We start from the raw sequence: 13,773 nt of genomic DNA, 5'->3' as shown, positions 1-13,773 counted from the left end.
CTAAAGTGGTAAAAGAGCTCCCTCTTGTGGTTAATACCAATATAAAGGAGAGTATTAATGTAAAATCGACTATTACGCTATAATGTTATTCCCTCATTAAAAACATACCTGCAGCATCCCGTCATGCATCTTTGATAAGTCATTAAATCTCCCGTGGCAGCCATTCGGACAGAGTGCCTAGCTTACCCTCTCAAAGTGCCGCCTTTTTCACAAGCCTGTAGCCTTCAGTGCTGCAGTCTCCAGCCGAGCTTCCTCCTCGCAGAGCATTCCTCCCCTCCTGTCCCACTCAGCGCCACAGACTAGCGGCAGCAGCAATTATTTCACTAAACACCTGGCAGAACTGCACTGAACTGAACTGTAGTCTATCAAGCTAATCAGTCAAGCTCAGAACACGCTGAAGGCAGAGTGCAATATAAAGTTTGAGCTTCTTAAAGAGACAGAGGCCAATTTTAAGTACGTAATTAAATTTATTTTAAGCTATATTCGATATACAGCATTTTTCTATATGAAAACAATAGTTAATGGAAAATGCATACTACTTTCTAATTCTATTGTAGTATATTTGAACTTATTGCTTAAAATAGCTGTAGTTTTACAATTAGATTTCACCAAAGATGTAATTTAATGTTTTACATTTGTCTTTTGAAGAACATTTTTCAGTACTTTACAGGTTTTTTCCCACTGTTAAGACATTTCATTTTAGTTGCCCATTATATTTAGTTCGGCATTTCCTGGTATTTTTAGTCTTGCTCCTTTGTTTCTGATCTCTGTGAAGCATATTGTATAACGTATGTAAGGATTCTACATATGTAGAGCTGGTTGAGTGAAGCTTTTCACCAGACTATTTTGAAATAATTGAATAAAAAACTTAAGACAAAACATGTCATTTATCTCACATAAAAGCAGCAGACCAGCTGGGGACAACATTTGCACTGAAGACAAACACACTCAATAACTGTTGGAATCTTTTACAGCAAAACATGTTTTTACAGATGTTGCTTCAAACACAGTGACAAACAGCTGGGATGAAAGGTTACCACCACACATACAAAGTGCTGTAGAGACTAATGTATTAACAAAGGTGAAAAAACTAACGGAGTGTCGCTATCATGTTTGTTTGTCTCTCCAGGACAGAAAGGTGGTGGTGAGGGCTGTTAGAAAAAAAAAAAAAAAAAAAAACATCTTCATGATCTTCTTCCCTACAAGAAGGATTGCAATCATTTTTACAATAAGTTCATCCTTTCTGCCGCTGTTGCAGATGTTTCCGTTACTGTATTCATAGCTGACTGTATTCATAGCTGATATGTAGCAGAGGTCTGTGACATGGCGTTATAAATGAAAGTGTTGTTGAAGGGCACAAATTGGTGGCTGATGATCTTGATTGCCTCCTGAGCAGCTGATCCTACACAGCACAAAGACAAAATATGTTAGCTGACATCACAGAGGAGTTCAACTGTATCGGTTATAGGGATATGTTCTGTAAACGCGTTGGGGAAGAATTTACCTCCTAAGAACGCGGAGACTGTGTGTGGCTCCGCTGCACCGTACCGACAACTGCAGGGGTTAAATTATGACTAATTAGCATCAGCTCTGACGGCTACTTTGAGCAGCCAGTGAAGCAGTGATTAGCACTTACAACTCATGGATGTAGTCATCTTTTATGTTGACATTGAGGTTGTACTCTTGCAGCAGGCTGTTCACACACAGCTTCAGCTTGCTGATGTCTTCCTCCACCTGGTAGTTATACACTCCTTTCATAAGAAAAATAAATAAATACAAAGCAGAAATGAAAAAGGAAACAAAGTGTTGTAACATTTCAAAAACAGAAGAAAAAAAAAAGAACATGTTTCATACCTGGGTAACGAGAGTGCAGCTGATGGAAGCGATCAATAGCGCGGAGCATGAGGTAGAAGACCATCTCGCTGTCTGGACTGTCCATGCAAGAAGCTGAGAAAAGATTTTGATATTTACAGTCATTTACTTTCACTTTATTAGTGAAGCAAAAGGTTCAAGTAACAGCTTCAACACAAACTATATAAGCAATACAATTCTCTCAGACTTACTTATTTCATCCTTATTTACTGAATCCACGTGGTATTCTTCAGCCAAAGACCGGCAGCACACAACACGTAGAAAGGCTGCGTTTTTACCTACGCACCAAAACAAATGCCTTCAGTTAGAAAACTATTTTTCCTGCAGGTTCAGCAGTCACAACTAAACTATTTTGGCTAATCAGGACTGAATCAAGTGCAGGTAGTTTCAGATTTCCAGAAAGATCTAACGCGACAAAAAGACATCAAGTGAATTGCAAAAGAAACTGATCAGAATAAAAAACAAATGTTCTCAGTGTGACTGTTAAAGAATATTATTAATAATTGGATAGCTCAAGGCTGCATTAATATGAGCAGAGAAAATATCATTCATTTCAAATGCTGAGTACAGAGAGAGTACTTACAGAACAGCTTGATGTCTCTTTCAGAAATGCTCTCTGCTGGCTGTTAAAAAAAAACAGGGGAAAAACATCAGCTAACTTAATGTTTTGTCCTAATTGAAGCAAATATTTTAAAATAAAGTATGATCCACATAAACTGTGTACGTTTGGATTAATATATAAGGCATGACGATAACTGTTTAGTAAAGTACTTGCAGGAAACATGTTCTGACACAACATTTCTGATGTACCAACAGTTAGCTTTTAGTAAAAGCAACAGCATAAAGATTATTGAAACCTTCACAGACATGCTAATGCATGATCACTTGTTTAAATCCTTCAAGTTAAACACAATCATCCTGCACAGCTTGGACATATGACTGACCTTCCCAACAGACTGTAGTAGACTTTCAACATGCTTAGTAACAGCTGCTGCATCCTGCAGGGCCTTTTCCCTGTAGCTGAGATAAAAATAAACAAAATAAAATAAAAAGTTTCGCCACTTGGCAGAACTTGATTCATGACCAGCAAGTCCTTGTTTCTCACAGCTGGAGTCCAAATGTTCCCCCAACTTACATGTTTTGGAGATTGATAAACTTCTGAGAGTCTGCTATCATGTCAGGGATGGTGCCTCGTACAGGAAGGTTTCCACTGCCTTCACTGTGAACAAACTCTTTCACAGCTCGCAGCATCACCCAGAAGGATGGAGACTAAACAGAGAGGAAGAAACAAATTAAAATGCAGATCATTTGTAATGTAAACATGTATTTCTTGTGCCTTATAACAATGCTTGCATTTACAGAGATACAAACAAAAAAAACCTGCGCTGTGATGTTGTTGCATTGTTCACTACTGAAGAGATCTTCAACAGCACTTGGAATCTGCAGAAACCAGAGATATTATGAAAAAAAAAGAAAAGCAGATCCAATTACAGATTGGATCTACTAAATAGAAGACAGGATCTGACACCTTTGTTGGATTTAACGCAGTGTTGACATTCTTAATAGCTTCGTCGAAGTTTTCTTCATCTTCTGGAACACCGTTAAGATTCTTCAAGATTCCTAAAATGTAAACAAAAATTAATAGAGAATAAATCTTATAGAACAAGTATAAATTTCAGTCAGTTGATTAACAGGCAACAAAAACAATCCAGGGGTACACAGATACCTTCCCGAATCATTTGTCTGAAGGATTCCTTCTCCTTGTAATTTTTGGGTGGCTGACCATCATGCTGCAACCACAAACAACCACAAGCATATTAGACAAAAACAAAACACTTTCAAAATAAAGACTGAGCCTCCAGGAACAGATAACAGAACTAAGTTCCACACCTCATTGAGCCATCTATCCAGATATTTAGCAACAATGATAATCCATGGGGTGTGACTGTGATCCTACAAATAAAACAGAGAGAAAAGGGGAAAGTGATTGTTATAAAAAAAAAAAGTATAATTTAAGGCACCAGCAACCCTCCCAACCCCACTAAGGGACAAGGGTGTAAAGAAAATGGATAGATGGATAATTTAAAAGGGCTGTTAATGTGAAAGCTAACTTCAAACCAACACCTTCTTTTCCATGCTTGTAAGGTCATAGGAGTTTATGTGGTTCTTAAACTCGTCAAAAGGTTGATCTAATCTGAGATCCTCCAATGCGTTGTCCGGATGAGATTCAATGACTAAAAAGAGAGGCAGCAAAGTAATAGTTTATAAATACAGGAGCAAATTAACTATACACATGATCGTGTACATGTGCACGAGTAGAATGTTAATGTAGCGTCATTAATCAAAATATTCTTATTGATTGTTAATGTGAAATAACAGAAAGTTCTAAGATAATGAACCCGGTCTCTTACCTGTGTGCTCCTGCACTACTAGCCTCATGTAGCCTATGAGGCCATAGGTTTTACAAACTAGATAAGGTACACAGGCACTCCACAGAACAGAGCCGAGCCTTAAACATGTGCTGTTGACGGGTTAGAAAGAGAGAGAGAAAATAAGAGTTGGCAGACAGAAAATAAAAGAACAAACATGCCACTCATGCCATTTTCCCAAACTAGTTGGACAACATCTTGTACCTTTCTGGTAACTGGACTCCAATGACTATTGTAAATCTGTGAAAAAACTCTGGATCATTGTCCAGAAGCTTGTCTGGGCTCTGTAGGGATAGAAAACACAAGCAAGAGTAATATGTCATTATATATACACAGCATATTTTTAAATCTTTTATCATAATCTTGCTTTTTCATTAATGTAAGAACATTCTTCCAAAACATATCTGCAGTGCATCAACAATTTAAATATATTGTGCTTTTCCGAATTTCACATTTTAAGTTTTTGAAAGTTGTCAAAATGAAAGGAATTCAAACCTCCTCGACAAAGTTTCCCGACACGTCGCTGTTCAATTCTTGTAGTAGTTCGGTGGCAGCCTGTGCTCTATTCTGCAACGCCAGAACACCACTCAGAGTCAAACTTCACTTTATTTTTCCCCATTAACCATACCTTTACGACCTGATGCCTAAGCACGGATATGTGCAGAGATATACAGACAATTTGCAGAAACTGTGACAACAAGAAATTAAATCGGAAAAATTTCATGTATGCCAACCTTTCCAATGCTGTTGCTGCTCAGGAAAAAGCTGCAAGACAAAATGACAAAGATAGTTATTTTAACTGTATCTGTAATTATACATTTCAGGTCAGTTGTTAAAAATAACAATAATAAATAAAAAGTCTTACTTATTTCCTACATCTTCCCCAGCAACTGTATGTCCATCTACAATGGTGAAAGCTCCAATCCCTGTCAAACATATGATTTCACCCAATCAGACAACTGTTTTTGTCTCCATTGGCAGCACCCATCACAAACATAATCCTCTTACCTGGAAGCACCAGATTCTTCAGGATCTCTGTTCCAGTGGCTGTGGCATTGATGAGACATACATGTGCGTTCTCCAGAGCTTCCTGTCCATGGTCACCCCACAGACTGATGGTGGAAAACACAACAAAGACACATGATTTCATTTTACTGTGCAACACCAATCATGTCCAGCCGATGCACCTTGCAAAAACAACTGTGATATCATCTCCTATTCTATTCATATTTATTTTTAAGCCATTACATCAGTATTTACAGGTTGGAAAGTGGGAACACGTGGTAGAAGAAACGCTGTTTTCTCTGATTGAAACCAAAGTCAAAACCGACATTTATTCCATCAACCTCAAAGCCAACGATGCTGATAGAAAATATAGCAAAGCAAGCTAATGCTAACATGGAACCACAACTTGTTTAACGACGTGTTCTGAGACTTCCGAGAATAACTATCCATGACATGTACCTACACAAAGCCCTGTTTCTTAGTGAAGAAGCTTATAAAACTTACCGGAGCTGTCTGTCGTATTTTTGTTCTTTGGAGCCTTTGGTGGCTGCCATAATAGCTTTAAAATGACTTACGTTAATGGCTCTAGTTTTACTTCCGCGGCGTTAGATTCGACACGAATGTGGCGGCGCGATGATCCCCATGCGCACTTTCGACAAAAACATGCTGGAACAGATATACGAGAAGCACGCTTTAAAAAAATAATTAATAATTTATATTTTTATGTTTGGACTGCATTTTATTTTAACTGGGTTGGGTGAAGGTTGAGAGACTATTATATATTGTGAAAAGCATTAAACCGTAGACAAAATAAATATTGCACAAAAGTGTATTAAAAATGTTTTATATACTTTTATGCGATTTTGTGGTGAATCCAAGGAAGCTTCGTTTTGTAACATTTCAATTCGGTGGCCAATTTGTTCAACTTCCTACTCAATTCTGATTATATTTTTACTTCTTTATTTTTTTCCTTCCTACATTTTGAAGAAAATACCTACTGGTAAAGTTTTAATGTATTTTTAATTTTTTTGTTTTATAACTGTCTTTCCCTTTCAATTAAAATCTCTTGTATTTTGCTCAAAAAATAAATTTAATTGAACTTGAGAATATTTAAAATAAGGAAATTGACAAATGAAAGTGGTCCAACATTTTAGTAACATCTAAGTTAGCATTGATTTGGGGTCAGAATTTAAATATATGGCCCAAATGCATTGATAGAAAATTGGTTTGATGTTTGATGAACGTTCAAAGGATTGCAATATTTACCCCATACATCTGATGACAACTTTGGTAAATGGTCCATTCATGGGTCCTGGATATGTTGGAGTAATTTGAACATCCCTATGCTGACAAGTAAATGGTGCCCACATATTGTCTATGTGAGCACATCAACATTTATAGGACATAACAAGCAAAAACAACCCCAAAGTTTTATTTTTTTAAGTTATTATTTGCAGAAAATGTAAACTTTAAAATAGATTTGTTTTTATTTACTTTTGTCCTTTTAGTTTTCCGAAAACCCTTCCAGGAAGAAATCCTGTAACCCAGAAAAGCTGTTTTTCATCTTATTTGTTTTCTACTTTTCCTATCAAATAACTGACAGTACTCAAAAGAAAGAAGTGGCCTATTATTTCAGGGTTCATTACATTTTCCATCAATAATCGTGACACATTTATGTAAAAATTGTCACGCTTCTTGAATTATAATCTCCACGTCTGTCCATAAATGGATAAATTACTGATTGATTTATTTATGTGGGAGCGAGTGGGCGTGTCACACCGGGAGTAATTGTCCGTCCCCCTTAATAAACTTCATCAATAGCTGCACCAGCTGATCTCTGTGACCGTCATTAAGTGTGACTTAAGCCGCAAACAAGGACAATGACTGGACACCACTGGGGATACGGAAAAGAGGACGGTAAAAAAAATTCTTAATCAGACTCTGTATAACATATTTAATGATTTCAGCGTAATAAATAGTTTCTGAGCTGCACAAACGGATCCTGCTCTGCTTCTCCGGAAGGATACCTGCAGGCTGTTAAACCGGGATTAACCCGGTGCTTTAAAGGGTGACCGACCGCTGTCACTTTACCTTGAGAATCTGCTGTTGAGTTTGCCCTGGACTTCTGAGAGCGGAAACGACTAATAAATAATGCTTTCTGACCATTTTTAAGAATGAGTTAGTCTTTACTCACTTGTTTTGCACAGAAGTCTGATGATGAATTGTAAAATTTCTAGGGTAGATTTTGAGGTATGGGTTTTATTTTGTCAAGGGGACAAAATAAAAGCAATTTTATTTTTGATCTTAGCATGTGCAGGGAGTTGATTTTATTTTATGCCTTAAATGAATTGAAGCTGTTGTAAAAATATGGGTTTTACCCCCCCCTAATTTAAAGGTCCTTCAGCGTGGCACACACAGTACCCAGTTGCCAAAGGAAACCGCCAATCTCCCATTGACATCATCCCTAATGAGGCCAGACGTGACAGCAGCCTGGGTCCTATTTTCCTGAAGTATGACCGGTGTACATCTGTTAACATCGCCAACAATGGACACTCTGTAGTTGTGGAGTTTAATGACTCTGATGACCGCTCAGGTGAGAATAATCTGTTTGTTGACTTTCTTATTTTCCCCTGAAGGTTTTGTCAGAATTTTTTGCCCCTGAAATTATCAGAAAGCTTTGCAAGGACAATGTTTAAAGATCACCTTGCAACTTTCAATAGTGGTCATAGTTCAGAGATAATGTCGCTCTCTTATCTGCCGATGCAAACATGCTGTAAAAATCTGTGCTGAAATCAAAGGACAACAAGTTTTGGAAAGTGCAAACCAGGTGTATTACTGACCATAATAAAAGGCTGTAAATGAACCTCTGATTATGAGGCAGGAAAGTGCAGCTAACACTTTATGAAGATCTGTCTGCTGGACAAAAGATATAATAACCTGTCGGAGATCTCAGTGGTTATTATGACAATGCTTGTTTTTATGACGGGGTGGATGCGTGATAGCCACCCTGCAATCACCATGAATGATGAGTACAGAAGTGTGGGCAGTTCCACACAGAATTTCCACATGGCAAGCAAATGTAGGGAAATAACGGATTAAAGAAATGACAGGCAAGGAAACACAAGCAGCACCGAGTCTTCTCCAATGTTTCCCAAACTGCCTGCAAGTTGCTTCGAGACGTGAAATGTGATTTTGGGAAATTACCTATCTGGGAAAAGGAAAATAATTCAAACAAATTGCAAAAGTGGCATTTTAGTACTGGGACACAACACACAATCACTTGCAAAACACACAAAATTGGAGCCAATTGGGTAAAGTTATCAAGATCTTTAATTTGTGTGGGTAAAAAATAATTACATATGACAAGCAAATAACTCAAGCAAAAATTATAATGGGTAAATGCATACAAAAAAAAATCGGGATTATTTTTTCTTGGATCATGTTTAGTTTCATGCACAAATAATCATCAAAACTTTTTTTTATTTTTCACGTGCTGGGAGAACATTCTGAGGCACATGACCTTTTTATATTTACATTAACCAGACCTTTCTTTTCTCACGAGCCTTTTGATTAACCTTTTATTTTTTTTGTAGGTTCTTCTATACACTTCAAAGCTGATTTAGATTGTTTGGCTTGTTGTGGATTTTTACGCTCAAAACACAGAAAGTTGTTGTCTTTGGGAAACTAACCAGAACGGTTGCAATGTTTTCATCGGTGCTAAGTAGAAAGTTCTCAAAACTCAGTGATAACTACTTTAGCTCTCCTTACATTTAGATACAGTTATTAGTTTTCATGTGCCAAAGTGTAAGTTGTTTCATGTGTATACTTTGTAATTTGTTTCTCTGTGTTGCCTATGCAATCTCCCATAGTCAAATCATAAGCAAATTTAAAAAAGAATTCGCGTGAGGGAACTCATTTACCTTCAAACGAGGTAAACAAGAACGGGTTGATTGTGATGGAGCCTGATTTTATTAACACAGTCCTTCCTGATTGTGGTCTCTGAAGTTCAGAATTCAACAGCACAATGAGCTTTTTGATGAAGTGCACCCAAAGGGATTGAGCCAACTTTTAGCGTCAAGGAATTATGTTGCAGTGCGAAGATGCCTCTGTGTTTGTGCCAAATGTGGCTTATTTGCTTTAAAATTATCAATCTGCTGTAGTACTGAACAATGTAACCAATCACAATTGTACATGTGCAACATAATGTTTGTAAAGGACTGCCACAGTGTAATATTTTGTGGACTCCAATATTTCAGCTGCCATGATTTCAGACTCTTCTTAGCTGGTAATATCTTTAATGGTTCTCTTGCTGTTTAGATCAAATATATTTGTGGCTGAGGTGCCCAAGCAAAGATGGCGAATATCAAAATGCCACTGAACATGGGGAATAGTGAACAAAATTTGAGTTAATGGAAGAGATGTCTACATTTTACCATACATGGTCAAAATATAAAATGAAGGGAACCAGGCAGACGCACCTAAACTGGACTTTAGATTGTTGAGGAAGACAGAGAACCTGACATGTATAATATTCCCAAATTGAAGCTGTGGGAGGATGGAGTACCCACAGAAAATATAGGTCAACTACACAGAGATATAGAAAGATGATATACTGGGACTGAATCAGCATCATCTTCCATGTTTATTATGACAGTGTTCATGTAAACTGAAAACTGCAAAAAAAAAAAGAAGTAAAAAATGTAGGTCAATGTTACTGCACTGACTCATCTTGTTGCAGCTCAGAGAGAAGGTGCCAGGCTGTGTTTGACGCCTTTTTACATGGTACTCTGTTCCAGGAAGGCATTTCTGTAACACTTCCTGAAAAGTGGGAGTGTGAAGGTACAGTTGATGCCACGTGTGACTTGCAATTTATTTTTCTCACTTTCCTCTTTCTGCCTAAAGTGATTCAAGGAGGCCCTCTTGACAACCCTTACAGACTCAAGCAGTTTCACTTCCACTGGGGTGAAAAGGGATGTGAAGGATCTGAGCACACTGTAGCAGGAGTTGGCTATGCATCGGAGGTCTGTGTTTGGATTTAAATACTTCAGTTCTTAGGTTGCTGGTAACTAAATAGACCCAGTAGACATGGGTAACATCTGTTAACTTGTACGGTTAATTGAAGAATGAAGACGAGCTTTTTTGGATATTAGTTTATTTTCATAAAATCCTGTTGATGTATGACTGCTAGGGACATGTCATCCCAGCAGAGAAAGCATATATTTGTTCCCAATTTAGTTTTTCTGCTTCTCTTTCTTTAGTTGCATTTAGTTCACTGGAATGCTGTCAAGTACAAGACGTTTGAGGAAGCAGCAACGGCTCCTGACGGCCTTGCTGTTCTTGGCATCTTTTTAGAGGTACAACATTTGATGCATGTCCAATTGTAGTTTCATCCTATCATATTTTTGAAGTTCTTAGAGTGTTGTAAATTCTATAAATTTGTGTATTGTTTTTAGATTGACACTATTAAGAAACGTTGTTTCTGACAAAGCTAGCGTAATAGCTTTTGCAGCTCGGTGGGTGATGGAGTTTGTCTGGTAGGAAATGATAATCAATTGGATCTGGCTAAGCAGATACTGTAGGTTAAAGTGACAAATCGTAAAACTTTATCAGTTTTTTTTTCTTGCCCATATCTGCTGTGCATGGCTTATTCTTTCAGCAGCCTTATCATACTCTATACGTGAAAAGATATATCTGTCTTTAGAAAGGTTCCAATATAATAGTCTGCAGTCTGCTTGAACTTTTGTTTCAACATTTTAATGTCACGAGCAATTCATTTGACCTCCTTTGTAAAGTCTGAGTCGTCACTTTCACTTTAACTGTGGCATTTGATCCCATGGACAGTCTTTGCAATATGTTGCAGAAGACTTGGAGATCCAGCACTCATCTCATCCTGTGTGAATGGAAATAAAAGATTATATCTTTTAATCAAACCTAATCATAATCTAGCAAAATAAATGCATGCAATTTTTGTAAAAGTTTCTCTAAATACACAAATATCAGTTTTAAGAACCAGTCTGTTCTGTTAGCTAGGTGATGACCACAGATGGCTTCACATGATTACAGATGCTCTGTACATGGTGAAATTTAAGGTGAGGCTTGTATTGTACTGCTTACATTTATTACATTTTCTCTCCCTTATAAGTGCATTGTAAAAGCTGTTGTTGGTGTTTATGTACTTTTCCTACAGGGCAGCTCCACAGATTTCAAAGGTTTCAATCCCAAGTGCCTCCTACCCAGCAACCTCCACTACTGGACCTACCCGGGCTCACTGACCACACCTCCCTTACACGAGAGCGTCATCTGGATCGTCCTGAAAGATCCGATCGGGGTCTCGGACAAGCAAGTGAGGACATTCCCAACGGTTTAACTCAAAACTCTTAAATTCAAAAGACATTTGTCGTTTTGAATCCATGTCATGTCATCCAGTAGAAATGGGGTGGGCCTGTGGAAAGTGGCCAAGATGAGCCTTTCTTTCATTATCACAAAAAAGTAATTTAGAGATGTATGTAGATTTGTCGCTAACGCTTTTTGTTGTTGTTGAACGTTAAACTAAAATATCGTACTGTGAAATCGATAGCAGTAATATGTTCATTCACATGGTACTCGTGCACAGCAAGATACGAGTCCAATAAGGAAATGTTTCATTTTAGGGAGGAAGGAAGCAGCTGTGAGCTATATAAAATTACAAGAGGAAATGTTCTAGCAACCATTTTGAATAATGTCTCTTTCAACTTTTTGTGTATTCCTGTTTGTTAATTTGAAGGTTGGCGGCTCTCCTTTCTCCCCTTTCTCTGGATCTATACAGTATGACAGCTGGAAATGAGCCATTTTCAGTTTTAACACTTGTACCATAACACAGTGAATAAGAGGGGCAAATCAGCCTTGTTCACATGTGTATGAATGTAGACACTTTCAGCAATACAACACAACTGACCAGCACGTTTACCCACGTCTTCCTTTTTTAACAAAAAATAAAGTTCTTTCTGCACACATTTTTCTGCAATCATATTCTTACTGCTTGAAACTGCACCTTAATATGGCGTCACACAAACTACACTCACCTAATGGAGGAAGTAATAGATTAGCTCTTTTATTATTTTAATCGCTTTTAATTATTTTATGCCTCTGTCCAACTGAATATATGGCTATCATAGATTGGTTTATATAATTTTATACAGATTTTTAGTGCTATAATTCAACTTGTGTTGCTATAGAAGTCTAAATATGTTGCACTGACTTTGTTGATTAAAACTACTTGCCATGTCTTTGTGTCTCCACGTGCAGCTGGGGATGTTCCGACTGCTCCAGTTCAGTGGTGAAGAGGATGGTCAGAGGATGCGCATGGAAAACAACTTCAGGCCTCCTCAGCCTCTCAAAGAGAGGCTAGTACGTTCCTCCAATTAAGTTCACCTCTGTGCATATCAACTTGTAGTTTTTGTGTGACGGGGCATGCTTTATTGCAAGTGTACTTTTACTGTATGGTAGTTTCTCCAGAAGCTTTTTTGATCCATTTTGCACAGAGTAACATTAGCAGGAGTAAGTTTCCTGTCAGAACAGAGATGCAGTTTTTTTTTTTTTTTTTCAATCTGAAATCTTTGAGAATTTGTAAATGATATTTTCTAAAAAGATTTTAAAATATCGCAAGAAATTGTTGACAAATCTAAAAAGAAATGTATTTAAGCTTAAAAGTTGAAGATCAAAGCCTGGTTTGCACTACGCCAGGAGCAGTTAATCGAAGAAAGCAAGAAACACTGTGAAATGAATAGCAGCCAGATCTACAGGTTACCAACAGCCTGACCGTTTAGCACTGAACCTTTTATCAGCTGTTTATCCAGTCTTGGGTTAAAACTGCTCTGTTGTCTATAAATCAAAACGGGACATGAATTTCTCAGGTACCTTGCTGATGAATATTTTAAAATGTTTCCAACAAGATCTATTTTTGAGATATATTAAAATGTGGTGGCAAAGACACCACATGACACCCAACTGAAAAGTGGCTCTTAAGTTATTATAGTTTTGTTGCAAGAGATGTACTTTCTAGATGGCTTAAATATTTTTATAATGTATCTTTCTGAAATTTCTCTTGAAGAAAATAAAATTCTAAAATATCCTTTTCTCAGTTTCCCTTTTTTTTTTTGTTGTAAAGATGAGAAGTTTGACTTTTGGCCAGCATGTGAGTCATAATTGAACACCTTTGAGACCCAAAACTCTCTTAATAAAATATTAACTGACCGACTAGCACAAACAGATTTCTTCCAGATGATTCAGGTTTTTTTTTTTTCTTGAAGCAGAGGCTGTTCAAGCAAATGTTTAACCTCCCTCATAGTGGTGACAGCAACCAGTACTGAGTTCAAGGTAATCAGTAGCCAAGTCCAAGCCCCAAGGAATGTACGATAGAAAACGCATACACTGTAGCCAGTTATTTACTAACTGATTACACAATTACACAACTTGTTACTTTAAGTTG

General features: G+C 37.4%; 2 protein-coding genes across 2 annotated transcripts; one reads left to right on the top strand and one right to left on the bottom strand.

Annotated features, from left to right (window-relative positions):
* Window positions 1-952: 952 nt before the first annotated feature.
* nae1 (nedd8 activating enzyme E1 subunit 1) lies at window positions 953-5,920 on the bottom strand. The gene is made up of 20 exons (XM_008405100.2): window positions 5,811-5,920; window positions 5,310-5,413; window positions 5,167-5,227; window positions 5,036-5,066; window positions 4,797-4,868; window positions 4,506-4,585; window positions 4,284-4,393; window positions 3,997-4,106; window positions 3,763-3,825; window positions 3,599-3,662; window positions 3,401-3,492; window positions 3,253-3,312; window positions 3,008-3,141; window positions 2,817-2,892; window positions 2,456-2,495; window positions 2,064-2,150; window positions 1,855-1,947; window positions 1,637-1,751; window positions 1,505-1,554; window positions 953-1,402 (listed from the first exon to the last, which is right to left on the bottom strand). The coding sequence occupies exons 1-20, from the start codon at window positions 5,858-5,860 to the stop codon at window positions 1,293-1,295; spliced, it is 1,602 nt and encodes a 533-aa protein (XP_008403322.1). The 5' UTR covers window positions 5,861-5,920; the 3' UTR covers window positions 953-1,292.
* Window positions 5,921-7,112: 1,192 nt separating this feature from the next.
* On the top strand, window positions 7,113-13,420 carry ca7 (carbonic anhydrase VII). Its single transcript, XM_008405099.2, has 7 exons — window positions 7,113-7,223; window positions 7,702-7,899; window positions 10,209-10,327; window positions 10,565-10,660; window positions 11,333-11,395; window positions 11,494-11,649; window positions 12,591-13,420. The coding sequence occupies exons 1-7, from the start codon at window positions 7,187-7,189 to the stop codon at window positions 12,708-12,710; spliced, it is 789 nt and encodes a 262-aa protein (XP_008403321.1). The 5' UTR covers window positions 7,113-7,186; the 3' UTR covers window positions 12,711-13,420.
* Window positions 13,421-13,773: the final 353 nt, after the last annotated feature.

This window comes from Poecilia reticulata, linkage group LG3 (assembly GCF_000633615.1).
Source record: "Poecilia reticulata strain Guanapo linkage group LG3, Guppy_female_1.0+MT, whole genome shotgun sequence".
Classification (NCBI taxonomy): domain Eukaryota; kingdom Metazoa; phylum Chordata; class Actinopteri; order Cyprinodontiformes; family Poeciliidae; genus Poecilia; species Poecilia reticulata.
Note: the sequence above shows the minus strand (reverse complement) of the source record. Positions and strands in the feature narration are given on the sequence as shown.